General features: G+C 40.2%; 1 protein-coding gene across 1 annotated transcript in view; it reads left to right on the top strand.

The window, feature by feature from the left end:
- Positions 1–25,922, top strand: part of LOC135199712 (uncharacterized) — a 140,797-nt gene that overhangs the window by 25,043 nt on the left and 89,832 nt on the right. The window contains exons 4-18 of the mRNA XM_064227868.1: positions 1,331–1,555; positions 2,000–2,079; positions 2,561–2,795; positions 3,390–3,486; positions 3,835–3,968; positions 4,336–4,449; positions 5,020–5,124; positions 7,052–7,142; positions 7,660–7,763; positions 8,483–8,727; positions 10,914–11,058; positions 11,700–11,828; positions 12,187–12,361; positions 12,780–12,985; positions 15,965–16,119. Of these exons, the coding sequence (XP_064083938.1) occupies positions 1,331–1,555; positions 2,000–2,079; positions 2,561–2,795; positions 3,390–3,486; positions 3,835–3,968; positions 4,336–4,449; positions 5,020–5,124; positions 7,052–7,142; positions 7,660–7,763; positions 8,483–8,727; positions 10,914–11,058; positions 11,700–11,828; positions 12,187–12,361; positions 12,780–12,985; positions 15,965–16,119 (2,240 nt within the window). The remainder of the gene's footprint in view (positions 1–1,330; positions 1,556–1,999; positions 2,080–2,560; positions 2,796–3,389; positions 3,487–3,834; positions 3,969–4,335; positions 4,450–5,019; positions 5,125–7,051; positions 7,143–7,659; positions 7,764–8,482; positions 8,728–10,913; positions 11,059–11,699; positions 11,829–12,186; positions 12,362–12,779; positions 12,986–15,964; positions 16,120–25,922) is intronic.

The raw sequence follows: 25,922 nt of genomic DNA, 5'->3' as shown, positions 1-25,922 counted from the left end.
ATGAGCTAAAAATGTTTTCAGTGTGATATCTCTGCATTCATGTGAATATGGAGTTAGGCCTATAGTAGTCTGATTTTTTAGTTAATCTCTCACACGGATGAAAGAAATTCCCCCACTTTTCGTAAACATAAAAAAACTAGCGTGAAACTTTTGCAGTTAATTAAAAATGTTCTCAGCCATATTACAGAGCGATAGGTGGATTTATTTTTTATTTTGATAAAGGCAATTTACTTGTAAAAACAGCAGTTTATTCGAACACACAACTTACAAAACTGGTCAGCATAGACTACTCTACACTGAAAACACAATTACTCTTTACGGCAAACAGAAAGTACCATATGCAAAATTATATTCAGTCCTATGCAGCAACACATAGATGTATTTAGAAGTGTTCTTTCTATTCTGCAAATTCTTTAATCCTGAACCCATTTACGAAAACTAGGCCTGTCGGAGCGTGAGTATGTCGAGTATCGGTGTTAGAAGTCCGAGAAACCGAACTAGTTATTGCAAGCCACAATAAATTGGCATCACTTTCGCGCACTACAATGAATTTTGGTTACTTCACATAAACTTCATTAAACTTTCAGGTGGAGAATGGTCACTCTGGGTGTTTTCTCAACAGTCATTCGTGGTTTTATCACTCGTATGCGTCTAGTCTCGCACACCTCAAATGCTGTTCACTCTACAAACACCCCACAGAAAACGGCCACCTGGAATGTCTCCTTCTTCACTGACGTCACGAAACTTCTGATCAGACAATTCTATCTTGTCTTGCACACAGCCATTTTTGACTCAACATTCTTATCATTTCAACACGTCTCACCTTAGTTCCATAACGTTATTTCTTTCAAGATGCAACCAATTGCTTTCTTGGTGGTTATCCCTCCTTGTTCTGTCTTCTCTCAAAATGTCACCCTTGTGCATGCCAGCCCGATTAAATAGGTCTATGTATATAGACCGTATATTTCTAGCTTTCTTTTATATATATAAAAAAAAGAATTTTTCACGTTAAAATTCTGGATTATCATAACTAAGACCAGAGGTTTTGAACACTTATCCATGTGGGTTACTCCCATTAACACAGTCTTACTCGCTTTCGCCATATTACACATACACAAACACATAGTATAGTAAGTTCATATCAAGTCAATTAAGATCAAACTATTAAAAAGTCATACCGTTTACTTGAAAAATGCCTGGAAATAAAAATGATCATAAAGGTGGTATACAACCCTTTCAAAAGGATATTGCCCGAATGAAATACTAAAGCACTTGAATCATCAATGTAAACTCAGAAACAGTTCCATCTGTCCCTCCATCCTTTTTCTAGACCTATGTTCAAGTGACGGGCGACGGCCCGAGACTTCAGGTTCTGGAAGGCGGGTTTTCTCCTGAAGTCATAGGCCAGGCTTCGGTGCTAGTGAAGAAGGTCGTGCAAGGAAGCGTTCCACTCATGACAAATACCCTGGAAGCCAGCGTCCAAATGCCCAATTATCTCCACATGACTTTCTTCCATCGCCAGACGCATTTCGTGATGCACGAGATGTTCGATTCGGTGAGTTTTTTTTTTTTTTTTTTTTTTTTTTTTTTTTTTTTTTTTTTGTTTTTTTTTTTTTTTTTTTTTTTTTTTTTTTGCTCTGATAAAATAGAGATAATTGTGAATGAAGTAACTGCTACAAGCAAATACTCGTACGATTATGATGGGAACGTCTTATGGACAAGGAAATCGAATAACGGTTAAAAATCTGCAAATAAAAATATTTAAGTATATATTAAACTATATTAATTTAGAAAAATATTAAAGGTAAGGTCAAAATAAGCATGGTACAATTAGTCCAGGTTAGGTAAGATAAGGTGGTTTATTGGTAGGTTTTGATATTTTGTGTTTACAACTCGGTTAGTTCAGGATAGACCGATGAAATGGTTCTTACCATCTCTTCGAACTAACGCCCTCCGTCGGCTTCCATTAACCGGTTTCTAAATCTTCCCTCCCCAACAGCTCTATTTACCATTGTGTGAGAAACTGGGGAAGAGCGACAGAACCGGGTACCTGGCCTCTCTGTCGAAGACGTTCTCCAGGTAAGAGTCAAACCTGAATCCATTTTGATTATTTGGTTTTTCACAATGGGAGATTTTGCTTCCATTTGGGAGGTTGTCTAGGTTAAGTCTTAACGAACGATTGGTTTTTCTTTTAGTTTTATTTCAGAGCAAATGTTTTTATTTATATAATTTCTTCGGTAATGATTGTTGCTTTGATTTGAGAGAGAGAGAGAGAGAGAGAGAGAGAGAGAGAGAGAGAATCGCCAATCGGAATACAGTATTTACCGCCCCATTTGCTTATGTCTGTGTCTTTTGTGTATGTTTGTGCTTGTTTATGTCTTTTGTTTATGTTAATGACATTTGACGCTTTTGTTTTTATTTTGTAAGGTTCATCCTTAGGGGCTGGTATAAGCATTTTGCACGTAAACTCAGTTTCCGAGAGAGAGGGATGCGGTAGTTGTCTGCAGTTATATAGTACAATGATGTCAACCAACAAATCATCCATCCTTCCCCTCCTTAGGATAAGTAATCTGAAGGAACCTGACCCGCCCCTGGACTACGATTCCGAAGAGGACGAGACCAAGAAGCGCCCGTCGAAGGTCGCCTCCTCGAGAGACGCCGACGCCGAAGAAGGCGGGAAGGGCGGGAACGGTGACCAGAAGGACGGCAAGGAGGAGGAGGAGGAGGACGCGGGAAGGAGCCTGGAGGTGCTCTTCCTGAAGAACGTCAACAGAATGAAGGCGAAATTCTCTCAGGTACGCTGGTTCCCTTTCTCGTTTTCCGTTTTTTTTTTTATTATCATTTAATTATTTTTTATGCTTGCGGTTGTACGTGCGGTGTCATCGTAAGTATACATTCATTTATGCAATTTAGATGAGCCAAACAGCTGTATTTTACTAGTGCTTTCAAAATTAATGAGTCTATTGCGTGCCTTCTGATAAGTCAGGAGGAGAGGTTGCAGTACTAAGAATCTATTTTATTCTATTTAGTATCTGTATATCACCCGCCCCCACCCACAAAAAAAAATCTCAAAAGGTTTTCTTTTTTTCTTAAATAGGTATGATCATTTATCAACACCACTTACAATTTTCCGTGTATGCTGCAAGCAGTTTATCTTCCTTTATTTGGCTCGATCCTCTATACACTCGGAAAGGGCGGGAACGTGGTTCGAAAATGGCGGGAAACTTATTTTAGAATCCTCTGCAGTTTCCACCGTTTGATTGTGATGATACTTTACGCTGATCACTCTCTTTAAATATTTTAAAGCTGGAAGTAATTTTTTCTGTATCTCACCTTAATGCAAGGGATAAATGACCCTCATATCATCATATTTTTCCTTCTTCTCGCAGGAAGTGAAGGAACCTACACTTGGGGACTTACGCCAGTCTTGGACCGATAATTACCTGGTTCTCTCTGCGTCTCTGGCGTTTGTTAAAGCACACCCTGGTACGTTTATATTTTCACTCTCATTTACTGATTACGTTTGTGTGTAGCAGAATAAATCTATAGGAAATGTGAGAGATAATTAAGCACAAAAGATTGGTTCATATGGATGTTTTTATTAGTACCATGCGCTCCCGAGTTTGTGGACTGCAGAACGTTCAAAAATAACAATTGTTGCATAGTTCAAGGACATCATGTTTTATTTGTGTTGGCATTCACATTATCATTCCGTGTTCCCGTGAGTTAAGTAACACATTGTAACGAGAAATAATAAGCAATTTGTCAGCGAAGAGTGCAGGAAACAAAGGAAACCTATATAAGATGCAAAAAATGTTCAAATTTACGTTTCAGTGATCAACAGCAACGCCGAACTCGACAGCGAAATGGCAGCAGAAGCCAAGGGCAGCGTCGAGACGCTCTCAGGCCTCCACACTGGCTACTCCGACTGCTATCGCTCTCTGTTCTACTTGGAAAAGTTCTTCAGGGTAGGACACGGAAATGACTCTCACCGATGTATTTTACACGTCTTACCTAGGCCTATTATAATTAATTTTCTTTTACGTCTTAATTTTCTTTTGAGAATTGAAGTTAAAACTTATTTCACACTTAATTTTCATCAACTGCATTTGGGAATTAACCCGTAGAGGGCTAGTGTTCTCAGTGCACCTCACGCAGTCCACTGTAGGCTCGGCTTTGAGCTGAATGACCTCATAAGTACCAGCGCTTGGCTTTTGGCCTAAATTATATATTCCAGCTCCACTATCTATAGATATCATACCTCCTATCCGCAACGCCAGAAAAAAGATTACAATAAAAGTCCAGCATCAAACTTCTTCATCTTAAAACTTCCAGGTCGTGGGTGAGGGCCGCCTGGAAGCGCTGGCAGGCCACGCAGACGGTTTGCTGGAAGTCCTGGAATTCATCTGGAGGCTGGGGAAGAAAGATGGCATTAGTGGGAAAGTCCAGGTAACTCGACATCATACCTGTCTGTTAATTGGTTCTGGTGGATGTACCTTTACCCGAGTGATGCGCGCAAGCGTGTGCATGTAGGTTTTGCTATAGTAGATTCACATCACCCGTGCATCTGATGTCTAGGCCAGTCCCTTACGACGCTCCTGATTGGCTGTTGATAAGCCAATCACATGGCTGGAAACTCTCAGTCTCTCTCGAGAGTTCACACAGGCAGGATGTATGTTCCACCTCTCCTGAGGGATACTTTTGAAAGACATACACCCTGCCTGTGTGAACTCTCGAGAGAGACTGAGACTTTCCAGCCCAGTGACTGGCTTATCAACAGCCAATCAGGAGCGTTTAAGGGACTGGCCCCGACATCAGATGCACGGTTGATGTGAATCTACTATAGTTCCTGTTGGCTTTCCAAGTCAGATACTTTTTACAGAACGAGGGATGATAAAAGAGAGATAAATTCAATAGTTAAAACTTCATGGAGCATGAATGTACAATTTAAGTTCTTACAGAAGCTAATTAAATTATTATTATTAATTATCATTACTATTTTTATTATTCATTTTCCAGATAATCTTGGAGTCGGCTGTGCAAAGTCTGGTAGAACTGGTCACTCAAGAACTGCGCCCTGTCAATCTCCTGCCCTCGAACATGCGTGAACCCGTGCCATTACTAGTAAGACTCTCCCCCTCTCTCTCTCTCTCTCTTTCTTTGATTAACGGCCAACGATTCAGTGACCTTTTAGAATGTTTAGTTTTTTATTATATAAGATATATAGTACCTTTTTAGAATACAAATATATTTAAGAGTCTTGTTATGATCTTTTCAGTTCGTCAATAGTTATGTTTTTATTTCTTCGAAACTTGTATATAATTTTTTTTCTTCAAATTACGTTCCTTTATTGATTTTTATAAATGACTGAATTCTCAATGATATATTTCTACCGACAGAATGCTCAATGATAATCCTTTGACAAAATTGTCAATGGTATATTTCCACTGACAGATTTCTTAATATGTTTCCATTGACAAAATTCTCAGTGATACATTTCCACTAACAAAACTCTCAACGATATATTTCCACTAATAGAATTCTCAATGATATATTTCCACTGACCGAATTCTAAATGATATATTTTCCACTGACCGAATTCTTAATGATATATTTCAACTGACAAAATTCTCAATGATATATTTCCATTGACAGAATTCTCAACATTCCCACTGATAGAATTATCAGTGATATATTTCCACTAACAGAATTCTAAATGATATATTTCCACTGACAGATTTCTCAATATGTTTCCATTGACAAAATTCTCAATGCTGCATTTCCACTTACAGAAATCTCAACGATGTATTTCCTATGACAAAATTCTCAATTATATATTTCCACTGACCGAATTCTCAACGATATATTTCCACTGACGGAATTCTTAATGGTATCTTTCCGCTGACGGAATTCTCAGTGATATATTTCAACTGACAAAATTTTCAATGATATATTTCCACTGACGGAATTCTCAATGATATATTTCAACTGACAAAATTCTCAATTGTATATTTCCACTGACCGAATTCTCAACGATGTATTTCCACTGATGGAATTCTCAATGATATATTTCCACTGATAAAATTCTCAATGATGCATGTATATGTCCACTCACAGAATTCTCAATGATATATTTCCACTAATAAAATTCTCAATGATGCATGTATATGTCCACTCACAGAATTCTCAATGATATATTTCCAATGACCGAATTCTCAATTATATATTTCCAATGACCGAATTCTTAATGATATATTTCCACTGTCGGAATTTTCAATGATATATTTCTACTGTCGGAATTCTCAATGATATATTTCCAATGACCGAATTCTCAATGATATATTTCCACTATCGGAATTCTCAATTATATATTTCCAATGACCGAATTCTAAATTATGTATTTCCTGTGTCAGAATTCTCAATGATATATTTCCAATGACCGAATTCTCAATGATATATTTCCACTGTCGGAATTCTCAATTATATATTTCCAATGACAGAATTCTTAATGATATATTTCCGGTGTCGGAATACTCAATGATATTTTCCCAATGACCGAATACTCAATAATATATTTCCAATGACCGAATACTCAATGATATATTTCCAGTGACTGAATACTCAATGATATATTTCCAATGACCAAATTCTTAATGATATGTTTCCTCTGACAGAATTCTCAATGATATGTTTCCACAGACAGAATTCTCAATGATATATTTCCAATGACCAAATTCTCAATGATATGTTTCCATTGATAGAATTCTCAATTATATGTTTCCACCGACAGACTTCTCAATGATATATTTCCAATGACCAAATACTCAATGATATATTTCCAATTACTGAATTCTCAATTATATGTTTCCAATGACCGAATTCTCAATGATATATTTCCAATGACCAAATACTCAATGATATATTTCCAATTACTGAATTCTCAATTATATGTTTCCAATGACTGAATTCTCAATGATATATTTCCAATGACCAAATACTCAATGATATATTTCCTATGACCGAATTCTCAATGATATGTTTCCACTGACAGAATTCTCAGAGCAGAGTGAAGTCAGCCTTGGCCATTGTGGAGGAATGGGAATCTGTCATCACGCGCTACGGAGAATCTATTAACCAGTCTGGTTAGAATCCTTATATTTCATTATATATATATATATATATATATATATATATATATATATATATATATATATATATATATATGCTTTGAAATCGAATACATTAAAGATAAATTTTTTTTTATAAAATCAGACACAAAAGGTGATATAGTAAGAAATATTTATATGTATTTTCTAATTTTATTTTTTATTTAAGATTATATCATACAATTGAAATGAATTAAATTAAATTTATAAAATCAGACACAAAAGGTGATATGGTAAGAATATATATATATATATATATATATATATATATATATATATATATATATATATATATATATAATAATAATACATATATATAATATATATATATATATATATATATATATATATATATATATATTAATTTTTAGATATTTAAGATTATTCCATACAATCGAAAAAAATTAAATCCTATAAAATCAGACACGGAAGGTGATTTGGTAAGAAATATATTAATATACGTATATTTTATAAATTTATCTAAACATATCAGCAAAGAGACAGAGAGACGGGCGACAAGACTTTGACCCTTGTCGGGTGTTGGGCACCATCGCCAGCGTCAGGTCCATCTGCGACGATTTGGACGAAATAATGAAGGTGGGCATTTTCGTCGCTCGCTTGAAACACTCTCTTCCGTGTTCGTATCTATCTCTCTATCTACTTTGCGTCTTCTATTCTATCTATTCATTCATGTGCGCGAAGTTCAACTTCGAATGATCAGGGCTTAAATAAAGATGAGTTATTCTTTTATTTACTCCTCATCTTGATCTCTTATTTTCGCATCAGTATACTTGTAAGTTTACCTATACTACACGTTTATATGTTCATTGCCCATAATTTTACTATTTTTTAATGTCATAAGTCTAGCCTCAGCAAAGACACTACTCTTCAGAACTCAACAAGAACTAATAATTAACGTTTACGTTTAGCTACTGAATTTCTCCCATATAGGCCTACCACTGGATTCAAAGACTTTTTCTGGTGCTGGGTGGGGGGTGATTGTGGAGAAAGGGTGGAGGGAGGGGAGGAATGGTTCTTAGTCTAATTTCATATTTGCATTTAGTCTTAGCTTTATCCTATAGGTCCTCTTAGAAGCTCAAACGGGTCGGGGGGAAGGGAGGGAGAGGAGGAATGGTTCTTAGTCTAATTTCTTTCGTATTGAATTTTGCCTTCATCCTACAGGTCCTCTTAGAAAAATCTTACCTTCATCCTACAGGTCCTCTTAGAAGCTCAAACGGGTCGGGGGAAAGGGAGGGAGGGGAGGAATGCTTCTTAGTATAATTTCTTTCGTATTTAATCTTGCTTTCATCCTACAGGTCCTCTTAGAAGCTCAGACGGGGTTCTCGGGCGAATGGTCAGCCCTCATCAGAGTCCGGGACCCCGACCAATTGAAGAACATCACGTCGCAGGTGCTAAAGGTACTGACGGCCTACGACTTCAACATCTTCTCTCCGAGGAACTACGACAGATGGGTGAGGCAGAAGGACGACTTCCAGCTGTCTGTCCAGAAGTGGGAGCAGGCAGTCATCAACGCTATTCACGAGAGCTTCAAAGACAGGCTGTGTGTAACATTTTTGTTCTCTTTGTCATTTTTACGTTTTTCCCTTTTGCATCTTTGCTTTTATTCTCCCGTTTTACCTGTTTCCTACTTAGAAGGAGTGGTTCCAGAGGGTGCTGCCCTTCTGGCTGGTGCCTAGTCCAACCTGTCGGATGAATTAGGGGGGCTTGTCTACGCCGTCTAGGATACCGACCAGACCAGACGACATGGATGAAGATCGCGTTGCTTTAGTTACATTTTTATTGTGCTTGTTAATGCTAATTAATTTACGTAATATTATCCCACGCAGAGACGTAGTTGAACGTGACCGTCAGCTAGTGCCATCTACCGGCGATTGTATGAAATACAGACTTAAAACGCATTTTGAAAACTTTCCTCGTAATTAACAGAATTTGGTTGGTTTTCCGTATTTTCATGATACCTGAAGTTAACACTATGGCAACGAATGATATTTTGTTTACATTTGTTAGCGGTAGCGTAGCCTACTAAACAGCGGCATGTTTTGCCTTCATTACATCATATGATGAAATTATGATGCGTAATTATGTTATTTGTACAATATATATATATATATTTAGACCTATAAAACAACACTTGCTTTGGATGAAGTTAGCTCCTTGGAGGAGCGTTTCGTTTATGAGAAGTTTAGAAGGCAATATTTACATTCATCAGCTGATTTCTTGCTTTCCACTTAATTTAAATGACAGAACTTAGCTCTTCGTATAACATCAAACATTTGTTTTTCTTTGGAGGCTTTTGATGGCTGTTATCTCCTTACCATGTTTCACACGAAGAAATCAAGGAAATATTATATGTTTTATATTGAGATAAGGATAATGGCAATAGGCTAATTATGATTATATTTAATCTAATGGCGATAATTCTAAGCAGCCTGATAATATTATAGACAATCATAAATTGATTGGATTTAAAAGCGTGACTCCATTTGAATGCTTTGCTAAGTTATAATTACGAGGAAATATATAGTATTGCAAACAAATCAAACTGGTACTACCAATATTCTATGATAGAACACAAGTAGCCATTCCCCATGAGGCCAGCTTAACATTAGTGGACTGATTTAACTTCCATGGATATAAAACCTTTTGTTGCATTTGAATTTACTATTGGGTTAATTCACATAGGTTGTTGTAGTGAAAATAAATTTACAATAGGTTTTCCAGGTTTCAGAGCAGTATTTGCAGTGGACAGATATTAGTTACTAAGGTCAGCTTTACACTTCAGTGTTAGGGAGAAATGATAAGCATCTTAGGGTTAAGCCAATTTTTTGTGTGATGCAAAATTCTTATGGGAAGTATTATGAAAGCCACACTGAAATCAATAATGATGAGAATGTGATCACATTTAATGGGAGACTATTTTAAACGACATTTACTATCTAAACCTCCAGGTGAATTAGGCATTATGGTAAGGTTTATTACTGGTGCACAAACTGGTTACTTATTGATATTCATTGTTTATACAGAGAAGAACTAAAATTTTCCAAAGTCAGATGGATTGAGAACACCAGTTCTGTTTTTACTAGCTGGCTATGAGAGCAAAAGCCACTTGACTTTCATAAATAGTTTCTCTGTAATCTTCATTATCTTACTTTACTGATGACTTAATGTTAATACTATACGTATTAAGGTCTGGGATACCTCACCATGGCAGCTAGATTTAGATTAGGGTATAATTTAAAAGTTATTGCTCAAGGGAAGTAAGGTTCAGTTGGAAAGTTATTAGATGCACAAACTTGAATAAAATGACCTGGTTTTAAATAAATGTAAAATATTCGTCCAACATTTATTATTAAAGTAATGCAGGGCTAAAGCAATATAGCTCTGGAAACTTTGATGCAAACATTGTTTGAGTTCTGAGCAGCATGGTATGAATGGTAACTTTTCATTACAGATACTGTACTGGGTATCTTAGTACTAATACTATTGTACATTGGAACGGACTAAGTCCTAAAATCCTTATGCTCTATACAGAACCTGCTGTAATTCTTCCTGGAATCATGCCTGTTACATTGTAGTAGAGCATCCTGTTTAATTTATTCTTCATGGAACCATATTTCTAGAACCTGCTTTAATTTAATCTCCATGGAACCACATTTCAAGAACCGGTTTTAATTTGCTCTTCATGGAGCCGTAGTACTTCTAGAACCTGTTTTTAATTTATTTCAGAACATCCGAGTTGGTGACTGCCGTGGCAGGGGTACTCGGAAAACAGCCCTGTAGAGCAGTATTCAGGGAATTGCTCATTTCACGGCTGCCAGATTTACTTTCTGCCTTTGCAACAGAGGTCAAAGGGATACGGGCAGACTTCCAGGTTAGAATACGTTTGAGGTTTCTTATTCTGAAGGAATAATTCCTAAAACAAGTTTTTATTTGTAAATGTTCAGATTGTATTCTTCAACGGCAACTCTGATCTTTTTTGATAGTGTAGAGAAGACAACTGGTATGGCATTATGGGGGACACTTTAATACTTGCACTTATAAACATTTTATTTAAATTCAGAACTAAAATTTAAGGAGAGGTCTTGATGGCGTAAACGTCCATTGATTTCTGAAAGGATGCATCCGTATCACTGAGGCCAGATGCTATTAGTTACCTTATCCCAGTGGTTTATTAAAGTACCAATGATTTTCTCTTGCAATTATTTATAATTCCTTAATTTTCCTGCTCAGCTGTGCATACGCAGTTTTCTCAGAAGTTATCTGCTTAGATTGAAGTTTGTCCCATCCATGTTGTATTATTTTGCGAGTTTCATAATGAATTGGTCAGACTAGAAATTTCAGGATGTCTGGTTGTTCGCTTATTGCAAATTTTATGAGTACGACTTTGAAACTGCCAGCAAATGATGACAGATTTAATCTACAAGAATGCAAGGGAGATTCATCTCAAGTGATGGGTCAGATTAGATTAATGGCGTTTTCAACAGTTTAACAGAGGTACGTTGATGCTTTCAGGCCCAGCAAAAGATTGAGAGACCTGGGACCCAGGCGCCGTTGTCAGGTCGAGTTCGCTGGATGGCTACCTACCTCACCAAGAGATTGGCAGCGTGGACCACGCTGAAGGATCTGTATTCCCAGTATCAGGTTAGTTTATGGAGCGCCATCTTGGGAATAGATGCATTTGGTTGCAACTCCTGGCTAGACTCAAGTGCCCCACCATAGCTGTTCTCCATTGGGGCTTAGTGCCATCAGTGGACCTCCAGCTCTACACTGCAGACATTACTTAAGGTTCTTTCGTATTATGAAAAATTGTTGATAAAAGACAAAATGAAACAGGACTTCATGAGTAGACTTGTGCTATCAGTGGACCTCGTGCTTTACACTTTAGGCCTAACGTAAGGTTCTTTCATATTATAGAAAATTGTTAGTAGAAAAATGAATTAAACAGGACTTGATGAGTAGCCTTTTTAAGTTTCTGAAGTCCTCTTCATTTTGACCCAAGGGTTCAAGTGCTGGGGGAGAGCTCTGGGCCGAAGTAGGCGCAGAGGTAGAGGAAGTGCAACACGAGGTAGAAGGGGCACGGGCCAAGATGGTGACCGGGTGGAGCGAGAGAGTTACCCAGCAGATCCCTAAGTTGCTGGTGACGCCAGTTCTGTCCAGGAACCCAGATCACAAAGGCAAGGCAATAATTTCAGTTCTGGAGAATGTCATAGCAAAAGTAGGTAGATTTCGTTGGAAAAGTGAAGAGTCCCGTCTGAAAACAGTGTGTACTTGGTATTAATCCAGTCAAAGTCTTATTTTACATGCAGGTATTGTGATGTTTTGATGTCTACTGTGTAGATACAGTTCAAGGAGAGCACCTGTGCAAAACTAGGTTTGGTTATTTTGCGGAATGGAGACCCATCCTCTTTGAAATCACTCCAAGAAATTCTCACTTACTTTTTAGAGCGTAGTATTTTAAAGGTAATTCCATAGATATTGTCAGGGAGACCTTTAGAAGAGCATGGTACTATTTCCTCGATACCAAGCTCATTTCACAAACTTTGGCTGATGGCGTTTGCTGTCTCCCTGAAGATGAGGTAAATATTTCAACAGGGCCTGGCGGATGGCAGGTACAGCTCCCTGGAGAACTGCAGTGGATCGTCTGGGAGTCTGGGCAACTCCTGCAGACGGGGATCAAGCCCCCGGAACTGGCTGTTCATCTGACGCTCCATTACCAGACCCTGCAGACGGCGGCCATGAGTCTGCATCTCACCCTCAATGATTACCATGCAGTGCTTGCTGAACTTAGTCAGGTGCAGGTATGATTATTATTATTAATTATTTTTATTATTATTATCGCAGTGATAGTGGTGATGTCAAATATAATAATGTTAAGAAGCTATTTTACAATTAAAGATATTGTAAGCTTCTTTTTATACTTCTTCCACCGTTGTTATTATTTATATTATTATTATTGTTATTATTATTACAGTGATAGTGGTGATATCAATAATAATAATGATAATAATGATAATACCTATTCCACTATGCTCATTATTATTATTATTACAGTGATATTGGTGACATCAATAAAAATAATAATAATAATATCTGTGTATGTTGGAAACAGACCTTCTTTCAAACATGTTTTATTAAAAATAATGGCAGAATTCACGGAATTGATTTTATACAAAATTCTTTCAATTCCCCTTATGATTTGTCTTTCTGGCACGCTGGTATTATAAAACAGCTGTCCAATATTCATCGTGCTGTAGGGCGTCAACGGAATTTCGGGCTGGTGTTATCAAAGGCAACTGGTTATCAGGGACAGGCTGGGGTCGTCAACAGGTATACAGGTGTGTCTCGTAGGTCGGGAACAGGCCGTATAGTCGTCAGGGGTCTATCCGGTTTTCCTTACGTTTTTCTTCTTTTCTGGCGTGGTTGGTTTGGTGTTTGCTTCTCACCTCAGTGGTCGCGGGTTCGATTCTCGGCCATACCATTGAGGAGTGAGAGATGTGTATTTCTGGTGATAGAAGTTTACTCTCGACGTGGTTCGGAAGTTACGTAAAGCCGTTGGTCCCGTTGCTGAATAACCACTGGTTCCATGCAACGTAAAAACACCAAACAAACAAACAAACGCTGAGTGCAATGGTCTGTGTAACGTAACGTAACGTAATGGGGGGGATAGGGTAGGATAAGGGAGCGCATAGGTTCGGGGGAAGGAAGGTAAGATTTGGAAGGGGTAATAGTGGGGCTAAAGGAAGGTAACAGTAAGAGAGGTAAAGAATGGGACAGACCCATTTGTCATTGTGTGAGAAGAGTGTGTGTTATGTCATGTCTTTCTTTTGTACTGGTTTGATTCCTTAAATTCGGCGGTGGTGTGGCTTGTGGGTTGAGAAAAGCTATCTATCTATCTATCTATCTATCTATCTATCTATCTATCTATTATCTATCTATCTATCTATCTATCTGTGTGTGTATCTGTGTCCTCGGTTTCAATTGGATCGTCCTCCCGCTCTCTCTCCCAGTAGGGGGGCGAAGGAGGGGGGGACTCAGACCACTATTCTTTGCAGTTTTTTCAAGAGCTTGTGTTAGTATGTTAGTTTTTTCTTAATCTTACTGTGTTAGTACTGGAATTGAGAGACTTAATTTAATTTTTTTTCCAAGTATGGTTTCCCTTATGCTTGTTTTAATGTTTAAACTTAATATTACCTTGATTCCAATGTTAGTCTTGGTGTTAGTAAGTTGTTTATTCCAAGTATGATTTCCCATATACTTGTTTTAATGTTTAGACTTAATTTTACCTTAATTCTAATGTTAGTCTTGGTGTTAGTAAGTTCTTTTTTTTTTCACGTTAATTCTAATCTTAGTACTGCGTAATGTTGCAGACTATAGCTTAGGGTTTTCCTTCACTCTCTCATTCATTCGTTTTACATTCCATTCTCCCGCACTCATTCATTTAAAAATACGTTATTCACACATTCCTTGGCGGCAAGTTCACGGTCTCGGTGGGGGACGGGGGCGGGGGTGACCTTTATCGGCTCCTTCATGGCGAAAAGGGCGGGGTTTGTACATTAACGATAAAAACTGATACAAAAACAATGAAAAAAATCCGAGTAAATGGCAAAGCTGGAATTAAGTCTGTAAAGAAAAGAAGATAACAATAAAAAAAATGTTATGAATACTTTCACTGGAAAGAAACGGAGGACCATATTATGAATGGATAATAAATTAAATAGCTGCCGATAAACTTATTTGTGTAACCTATGTACATTTATGCTACGCTCTCTTATCTGTCTACATACACAATCCTTTTCAAATGTCAATAGCTCTCTCTCTCTCTCTCTGTTTATATATATATATATATATATATATATATATATATATATATATATATATATATATATATATATATATATATATATATATATATATATATATGATATATATATATGTATATATATATACAGTAAATTTACACAAAAACAAGTCAATTAAAGGAAAGGTTCAAAATGCATTTAATTAGGCCTATATGAAAAACAGAGACCTAGAAGAACGGAAAAATTTTTGAAGGAGTGTCGAGGCAATAGGGAACACCCAGAAGTATACTGTTCCCAGGAGACATTAACAAATGCCAAGGAGGTTAAACCTCCTTGACAGACGCATGGATTAAAAAGGGGGAAATGGGAAGGGTAGGCCTTTAAAAACTTGAGAGAAGTCCATTTGGCAACGTAGGGGACAACGCCTAAATCGCCATGAAGGAGCCGATAGGGTACATTCTCCCTATTGCTGGCTTGGCTGCCAGCTGCCAATCCCCCTCTCTCTTCTCCCCTGCTAGTCCCCCCAACCCCCACCCCACCAGCGAGCGGGTAGGGGACCGAGGAGATCCCCTGTATCTCTCCCTCCCGTCACCCCGCGACTGGAGCCCGAAATTCCGTTGAAGACCTACAAGCACAATGCATATTGGACAGCTTATAATACCAGCGTGCCAGAAAGACAAATCATAAGAAGAATTGAAAGAATTTTATATAAATGAATTCTGTGAATTCTGCCATTATTTTTAGCAAAATAACAATAATAATAAAATAATAATAATAATAATAATAATAATAATAATAATAATATAATAATAATAATAATGTGGAGGAGGTATAAGGTCCTAACTGAATATATATATTATTTGTAGCTTCACATTATCCAAATACCCAAAACACCCTAAATGACTTCAATAGCAAAATGCTTACATATATAGTGGTACTATAGTCTTGACTGAGAACTTTTCACGACGTCCCCTTCAGCGTGAATTACTAAGCGCCGAGCTGTCTGGCGCCGAGAGAGTTCTGGCAGCCGGGCAGAGGGTGGTGACCTGGTCTCCCGCCGCATTGACACATTTCAGCGCCTCCTGCAAGGATGTCATTGAACACGTCAGAGCTTTGGCCAACAAGCTCATGAGGTAGGGTGGTAGACATTGGATTAGCCAACAAGCTCATGAGGTAGGGTGGTAGACATTGGACATTAGCCAACAAGCTCCATGAAGGTAGGGTGGTTAGACATTAGACATTAGCTAACAAGCTCATGAGGTAGGGTGGAGACATTGGATTAGACACAAAGGCTTCATGAGGTTGGGTGGTAGCCAATTGCATTAGCTAACAAGCTCATTGAGGTAGGGTGGTAGACATTTAACAATTAGCTAACAAGCTCATGAAGGTTAGGGTGGTAGACATTGGATTAGACAACAAGCTCATGAGGTAGGGGGTGGTAGACATTGATTAGCACAACTCATGAGGTAGGGTGGTAAGCATTGGAATTAGCAAACAAGCTCATGAGGTAGGGTGGTAGACATTGGATTAGCAACAAGCTCATGAGGTAGGTTGGTAGACATTGTTAGCCACAACTCATGAGGGTGGGTGGTAGTACATTAGACCATTACCCAACAAAGCTCATGAGGTTAGGTGTAAGACATTGGATTACCAACCAAGCTCATGAAGGTAAGGGTGGTAGCATTAGAACATAGCACAAGCGTCATGAGGTAGGTGGTAGACATTAGCAATATTAGCCAACAAGCTCATGAGGTTAGGGTGGTAGAACATTGGAATTAGCCCAACAAGGCCTCTGAGGTAAAGGGGTGGTAGAACATTAGACATTAGCCAACAACTCATGGGTAGGGTGGTGACATTAACATTAGCCAACCAACCTCAGAGGTAGGGGTTTGGTAGGATTAGGACATTAACCAAAGCTCATGAGGTAGGGTCGGTAGACATTGGCTTAGCCAACAAGCTCATGAGGTAGGGATGGTAGGACATTAGGAACATTAGCCAAACAAGCTCATGAGGTAGGATGGTAGGACATTAGGGGACATTAGCCAACAAGCCTCATTGAAGGTAGGGTGGTAGACATTTGGAATTAGCCAACAAGCTCATTGAAGTAGGGATGGGTTAGACATTAGACATTAGCCAACAAGCTCATTGAGGTAGGGATGGTAGACATAGACATTAGCCAACAAGATCATGAGGGTAGGGATTGGTTAGACATTAGGACATTAGCCAACAAGCTTCATGAGGATTAGGGTGGTGGTAGAACATTAGACATTAGCCAACAAGATCCATGAGGTTAGGGATGGTAGACATTAGACATTAGCCAACAAGCTTCATGGAGGATAAGGGATGGTTAGACATTAGGACATTAAGCCAACAAGCCTTCCATGAGGTTAGGGTGGTGGTAGACATTTAGGGGACATTAGCCAACAAGCTCATGAGGTAGGGGGTAGACATTAGGACATTAAGCCAACAAGCTTCATGAGGTAGGGTGGTAGAACCAATTGGATTAGCCCAACAAGCTCAGAGTAGATGGTAGACATTAGACTTAGCCAACAAGCACATGAGGTATGGTGGTAGACATTAGACATTAGCCAACAACTCTTGCGGTAGGTGGTAGACATTAACATTTGAGCCAACACGCTCTTAGAGGTAAAGGGGTTGGTAGATCATTAGACAGTTAATCAACAAAGTCTCCCTGAGGTTATAGGTTGGGTATACATTGGATTAGCCAACAAATCTTCATTGGAGTTAGGGGTTGGAGACATAGACAGTAGCCCCCCCCCAGCCCCCTTTTTTTTCCCCCATGTAGGGTGGTAGACATTAAGGACCAACATTAGCCACAAGCTCAATGAGGTAGGTGGTAGACATTAGACTTAGCCAACAAGCTCATGGGTAGGGTGGTAGGGAACAATGAACATTAGCCAACAAGTTCATGAGGTTAGGGATGGTAGACATTGGATTAGCCAACAAGCTCATGAGGTAGGATGGTAGACATTAGACATTAGCCAACAAGCTCATGAGGTAGGGTGGTAGACATTAGACATTAGCCAACAAGCTCATGAGGTAGGATGGTAGACATTAGACATTAGCCAACAAGCTCATGAGGTAGGGTGGTAGACATTAGACATTAGCCAACAAGCTCAAGAGGTAGGGTGGTAGACATTGGACATTAGCCAGGGTGGTAGACATTGGACATTAGCCAACAAGCTCATGAGGTAGGATGGTAGACATTAGACATTAGCCAACAAGCTCTTGAGGTAGGGTGGTAGACATTGGACATTAGCCAACAAGCTCTTGAGGTAGGATGGTAGACATTAGACATTAGCCAACAAGCTCAAGAGGTAGGGTGGTAGACATTAGACATTAGCCAACAAGCTCTTGAGGTAGGATGGTAGACATTAGACATTAGCCAACAAGCTCAAGAGGTAGGGTGGTAGACATTTGGATTTAGCCACAAGCTCATGAGGTAGGTGGTAGAATTAGACATAGCCACAAGCACATGAAATAGGGTGGTAGACATTACATTAGCCAACAAGCTCTTGAGGTAGGGTGGTAGACATTAGACATTAGCCAACAAGCTCTTGAGGTAGGGATGGTAGACATTAGACATTAGCCAACAAGCTCTTGAGGTAGGGTGGTAGACATTAGACATTAGCCAACAAGCTCTTGAGGTAGGGTGGTAGACATTGGACATTAGCCAACAAGCTCTTGAGGTAGGATGGTATAACATTAGACATACCAACAAGCTCTTTGAGGTAGGGTGGTAGCATTAGACATAGCCAACAAGCTCTGAGGTAGGGTGGTAGACATTAGGACCAAAATTAGCCAACATTAAGCTCATGAGGTAGGGTGGTAGACATTAGACATTAGCCAACAAGCTCATGAGGTAGGGTGGTAGACATTGGACATTAGCCAACAAGCTCATGAGGTAGGGTGGTAGACATTAGACATTAGCCAACAAGCTCATGAGGTAGGGTGGTAGACATTAGACATTAGCCAACAAGCTCATGAGGTAGGGTGGTAGACATTGACATTAGCCAACAAGCTCATTGAGGTAGGGTGGTATTACATTAGACATTAGGTCCCACAAAAAAGCTCTTGAGGTAGGGTGGTAGACATTAGACATTAGCCAACAAGCTCATGAGGTAGGGTGGTAGACATTAGACATTAGCCAACAAGCTCATGAGGTAGGGTGGTAGACATTAGACATTAGCCAACAAGCTCTTGAGGTAGGATGGTAGACATTAGACATTAGCCAACAAGCTCGGAGTAGGGTGGTAACATTAGACATTAGCCAACAATCTCTTTGAGGAGGGTGGTATACATTAGAAAGAAGAGCCCCAACAAGCCTGATGAGGTAGGGTGGTAGAACTTAAACATTAGCCAACAAGCTCATGCGGTAGGGAATGGTAGACATTAAAAAAGAACCATTAGCCAACAAGCTCATGAGGTTAGGAATGGTAGACATTAGAAAAAAAAAAACATTTAAAAAAGCCAACAAAGCTCTTGAGTAGGGTTTGGTAGCATTAGCCATAAAGGCCAAAAAGCCTGGGGTATGGGTGGTTAGACATTGACATTAGCCACAAGCTCTTGAGGTAGGGGTGGTTAGACATGTATTAGCCAAAAAAAAAAACAACTCTTGAGGTAGGGTGGTAGGAACATTATAACATTATTACAAAGCTCTTTGAGGTAGGGTGGTTAGACATTAGGACATTACCAACAAGCTCTTGAGGTAGGGTGGTAGGACATTGACATAGCCAAGCGCTGAGGTTAAGGGATGGTTAGAACATTAGACATTAGCCAACAAGCTCATGAGGTAGGGTGGTAGACATTGGATTTGCCCAAGCTCTTGAGGTAGGGTTGGTAGAAACATAGAAAAAACAATTAGCCAAAAAACAAGCTCTGGGGTAGGGTGGTAGACTTAACCATTAGCCCAAAAAACAAGCCTCATGGGAGGTAGGAATGGTATAACATTGACATTAGCCAACAAGCTCATGGAAGGTCGAAAAATGGTAGGGGGACATTAGACATTGCCACAAGCTCATGAGGTAGGGTGGGGTAGACATTTGGTTATACATTAGCCAACAATCTCATGAGGTGGTTGGTAGACATTGGACATTAGCCAAACAAGCTCATGAGGTAGGGGGGGTAGACATGGTGAAAACATTTGACAATAGCCACAAGCTCATGAGGTAGGGTGGTTTTTAGACATTAACATTACCAACCAAGCTCATGGGAGGTGGTGGTAACATTAGACATTAGCCACAAGCTCATGCCGGTAGGTGGTAGACATTGACATTAGCCAACAAGCTCATAGTAGGGTGGTAGATTAGTATTAAGACATTAGACTTAGCCAAGCTCAGAGGTAAGGGTGGTAGACATTGGCATTAGCCAACAAACTCATGGATGTAGGAATGTAGACAATTAGACATTACCAACAAGCTCTTGAGTAGGGATGTAGACATTAGACTAGCCAAAAACAACTTGAAGTAGGGTTGGTAGACATTGGTATTAGCCAACAAGCTCATGAGGTAGGGATGTAGACATTAGACATTAGCCCAACCAAGCTCAATGAGGTAGGGGTGGTAGACATTAGACATTAGCCAACAAGCCTCTTGAGGTAGGGTGTTAGACTTAGACATTACCAAAACAAGCCTCTTGAGGTTGGGTGGTAACTTGTATTAGCCAACAAGCTCTTGAGAGGTAGGGTGGTATACATTAGACCTAGCCAAAAGAAGCCTAGGTAGGGTGGTATACATTAGACATTAGCCAACAGCTCTTGAGGTAGGAATGGTAGACATTAAAGACATTAGCCAACAAGCTTACATTGAGGTAGATGGTAGGTGGACATTGGATTAGCCAACAAGCTTCAGAGGTTAGGGTGGTAGACATTAAGACGTTAGCCAAAAAGCTCATGAGGTAGGGTGTATACATTCGACATTAGCCCCCAACAAGCTCGATTGAGGTAGGGTTGGTCGACATTGGACATTAGCCAAGCTCATGAGGTAGGTTGGTAGATTGGAACAAATTAGCCAACAAGCTATAGGTAGGGTGGTAGACTTGGACTTAGCCCAACAGCTCATTAGGTAGTTGGTATACTTAGACATTTAGCTAACAACTCTGAGGTAGGGTGGTAGACATTGGAGACATTAGCCAACAAGCTCATGAAAAAGGTAGGGTAAGGGTAGACATTAGACATTAGCCAAACAAGCTCTTGAGGTAGGATTGTAACAATTAGACATTAGCCAACAAGCTCTGAGGTAGGGTGGTAGGACATTAGTACATTAGCAAGGAAGCTCTTGAGGTAGGTGGTAGACATTGGACATTAGCCACAGCTTCATTGAGGTAGGGTGGTAGACATTAGACATTAGCCAACGGCTCTTGAGGTAGGTTGGTAGAACAATTAGACATTAGCCAAAAGCTCATGAGGTAGGGTGGTAGACATTGGGACATTAGCCAACAAGCTCTGAGGGGTAGGGAATGGTAGACATTAGACATTACCAACAAGCTCATGAGGTATGGTAGACATTGGACATTCGCCAACAACTCATGAGGTAGGGTGGTAGAACATTGACCCTTAGCCAACAAGCTCAGAGGTAGGTGGGTAGACTTTGGAACATTAGCCACAAGCTCATGAGGTCTTGATAACATTGGACCTTAGCCAACAAGCTCTTGAGGTAGGGTGGTAGACTTAGGGACATTAGCCAACAAGCTCATGAGGTAGGGTGGTAGGACATTAGACTTCAAAAGCTCTGAGGTAGGGTGGTAGACATTGGACATTAAGCCAACAACTCTTGAGGTAGGGTGGTAGCATTAGACATTAGCCAACAAGCTCTTGTGGGAGGGTGGTTACCATTGGCCATTAGAAAACAACTCATGAGGGTAGGTGGTATACTTGGACATTGCCAACAAGCCTTGAGGTAGGGTGGTAGACCATTAGACATTAGCCCAACAAGCTCTTGAGGTTAGGTGGTAGACATTAGACATTATCCAACAAGCTCTTGGAGGAGGGGTAGACTTGGACGTTACCAACAAGCTCTTGAGGTAGGTGGTAGACATTGGACTTAGGCCTCAAGCCTGAGAGGTGGGTGGTAGACATGACATTAGCCACAAGCCTCTTGAGGTGGGTGGTAGACTTGACTTAGCCAACAAGCTCTTGAGGTAGGGTGGGTAGACTTGGACATTAGCCAACAATCTCATGAGGTAGGGTGGTTTAAGACATTGGCATTAACCAACAAGTCTCTTGAGGTAGGGTGGTAGACCTTAGACTTATCCAACAAGCTCTTGAGGTGGGTGGTAGACATTGGACATTAGCCAACAAGCTCTTGAGGTAGGGTGGTAGACAAATTTAGACTTAGCCAACAAGCTCTTAGGTAGGGTGGTAACATTAGACATTACCAACAAGCTCATGAGGAGGATGTAGACTTAGACTTAGCCACAAGCTCAATGAGTAGGATGGTAACATTAGAACATTAGCCAACAAGCTCATGATGTAGGATGGTAGAAATTAGACATTAGCCAACAAGTCTCTTGAGGTAGGGTGGTAGACACTTAAGGACATTAGGCCAACAAGCTCTTGAGGTAGGATGGTAGACTATTAGACCATTAGCCAACAAAGCCTCAAGAGGGTAGGGTGGGTAAGACATTAGACATTAGCCAATCAAGGCTCCCTTGAGGTAGGGTGGTAAGGACATTTAGGACATTAAGGCCAAACAAGCTCTGGAGGTAGGACTGGTAGACATTAAGGACAATTTAGCCAACAAGCTCTTGAGGTAGGGTGGTAGACATTAGGACATTAGGCCCAACAAGCTCATGAGTAGGGTGGTAGACATTGGATTAGCACAGCTTCATGAGGTAGGGTGGTAGAATTAGCCCCAACATTAGCCACAAGCTCATTGAGGTAGGGTGGTAGAATTGGACATTAGCAACAGCGTCATGGAGGTAGGGTGGTAGAACATTGGACATTAGCCAACAAAGCTTCTTGAGGTTTAGGGTGGTAGGGACATTAAGGGACATTAGGCCAACAAGCTCATGAGGTAGGGTGGTAGGACATTAGGACATTATGCCAAACAAGCTCAAAATGAGGTAGGGTGGAGACAGTTAGACATTAGCCAACAAGCTCCATGGGGAAGGTAGGGTGGTAGACCATTAAGAACATTAGCCAACAAGCTCATGGAGGTAGGGTGGTTTAGACATTGAACATTAGCCAACAAGCTCATGAAGGTAGGGGGATGGTAGATCGATTAGAATACGCCAACAAGCTTCTTGAAAGGTAGGTTGGTGACCAATTAGAACAAATTAAGCCACAGCTACTTTGAAGGTAAGGGTCGGTAGGGAAACATTAGGACATTAGGCAACAAGCTTTCATGAGGTAGGGTGGTAGACAATTAGACCATTAGCCAACAAGCTCTTGAAGGTATGGATGGTAGACAGTCTAGACATTAGCCACAAGGCTCATGGAGGTAGGGTGGTAAAGAACATTGGATTAGGGCCAACAAGCCTTCATGAGGTATGGGTGGTAGACCTTGAACATTAGCCAAACAAAGCTCATGGGGTAGGGTGGTAGGGACATTAGGGACAGATTAGCCACAAGCTTGCATTGGAGGTAGGATGGTAGACATTAGACCAATTAGCCAACAGCTTCAATTGAGGTAGGATGGTAGATCATTGACATTAGGCGCAACAAGCTCTGGAGGTAGGAGTGGTAGCATTGGGATTAGCCCAACAAGCTTCATGAGGTATGGGTGGTAGAACCATTAGACAAGGTTAACCAACAAGCTCAAGAGGGGTTAGGGTGGTTAGGACATTGGAACATTAGGGCGCAACAAGCTCATGAGGTAAGGATGGTAGGACATTAGAACCATTTAGCCACAAGCTTCAATGAGGTAGGGTGGGTAGACCAATTTGGATTTAGCCAACAAAGCTCATGAGGTAGGATGGTTAGGGGACATTAGGACAATCAGCCAACAAGCACATTGAGGTGGGTGGGTATGACAGTTAGCAATTAGCCAACAAGCTCTTGAGGTAGGGTGGTAGACATTGGACATTAGGCCAAAAAAGCTCTTTGAGGGTAGGAATGGTAAGACCATTGGACATTAGCCAAAACAAACAGGCTCATGAGGTAGGATGGTAGACATTAGACATTAGGCCAACAAGCTCATGAGGTAAGGGTGGTAGACATTTAGACCAGTTAGCCAAAACAAGCTCTGAAGGTAGGAATGAGACATGAGGACATTAGGCCACAAGCTTCTTGGAGGTAGGGTGTAGACATTAGAATTAGCCACAACTTCTTGAGTTAGGTTTGGGTAGACAAATTAGACCAATTAGCCAACAAGCTCAATTGAGGTAAGGGTTGGTAGACCATTGATTAGGCCAACAAGCTTCAATGAGGTAGGGTGTAAGACCAATTAGACCAATTAGCCAACAAAGCTCATTGGGGTAATGGGTTGGTAGGACATTAGGGACATTAGCCAACAAGCTCATGAGGGTAGGATGGGTAGACATTTAGACAGTTAGCCAACAAGCGTATGAAGGTAGGATGGTAGACATTAGACATTAGTCCAACAAGCTCATGAGGTAGGGTGGTAAGACCATTGGGATTAGCCAACAAGCTCATGAGGTAGGGTGGTAGACATTGAAGACATTTAACCAACAATGCTCAAGAGGTAGGGTGGTAGACATTGACATTAAGCTAAACAAGCTCATGAGGTAGGATTGGTAGACATTAGACATTAGCCAACAAGCTTCATGAGGTTAGGGTGGTAGACATTAGACATTTAGCCAACAAGCTCTTTGAGGTAGGATGGTAGATCATTAGACATTAGCCAACAAGCTCTTGAGGTAGGGTGGTAGACATTAGAATTAGCCAACAAGCTCTGAGGTAGGAGTAGACATTAGACATTAGCCACAAGCTCACTGAGGTAGGGCTGGGTAGACATTAGACATAGCCAACAAGCACATGAGGTAGGTGGGTAGACATTAGACATTAGCCAACAGCTCTGAGGTAGGGTGGGTACATTAGGAACATTAGCCAACAAGCTCTTGAGGTAGGGTGGTAGACATTAGACATTAGGCCAAAGCTCTTTAGGTAGGTGGTAGACATTGGATTAGCCAACAAGCTCATTGAGGTGGGTGGTAGACATTGGACATTAGCCCACAAGCTCATGAGGTAGGTGTGAGATTAACATTAGCCACAGCCTCATGAGGGTACGGGTTGGTAGACATTGGACATAGCCACAAGGCTCAGAGGTAGGTGGGTAGACCTTGGATCTAGCCAACAAGCTCATGAGGGTAGGGTGGTAGCATTGGACATTAGCCAAACAAAGTCATGAAGGGTAGTTAGAACAAATAAAGACATTAGCTACCAACGCTATGAGGTCGTGGTGGTAGACATTGACATTAGACATTAGCAACAAGCTCATGAGGTAGGATGGGTAGACATTAGACATTAGCAAACAAGCTCATACGGTGGATGGTAGAACAATTAGAACATTAGCCAACAAGCCATGAGGTAGGGTGTATGACATTGGACATTAGCTAAACACCTCATGAGGTAAGGGTGGTAGACATTAGAAACATTAGCCACTAAGCTCATGAGGTAGGGTGGTAGACATAGACATTAGCCAAACAAGCTCATGAGGTAGGGTGGTAGACTTAGACATTAAGCCAAAAGCTCATGAGGTAGGGTTGCGTAGACATTTGAACAATTAGCGAAGGCAGCTCATGAGGTAGGGTGCGTAGAATCATTAGACATGTACCAAGCAAGCTCAATGAGTAGGGTGGTAGACATTAGACATTAGCACAAGCTCATAGGGTAGGATTGGTAGACATAGACATTAGCAACAAGCTCATGAGGTAGGATCGTAAGAACACTTAGACATTAGCCAACAGCTCATGAGGTAGGATGGTAGACCATTAGACAGTTAGCCAACAACTCATG

This window comes from Macrobrachium nipponense, chromosome 26 (assembly GCF_015104395.2).
Source record: "Macrobrachium nipponense isolate FS-2020 chromosome 26, ASM1510439v2, whole genome shotgun sequence".
Lineage (NCBI taxonomy): Eukaryota > Metazoa > Arthropoda > Malacostraca > Decapoda > Palaemonidae > Macrobrachium > Macrobrachium nipponense.
This window is presented reverse-complemented; position numbering and strand designations above follow the sequence as displayed.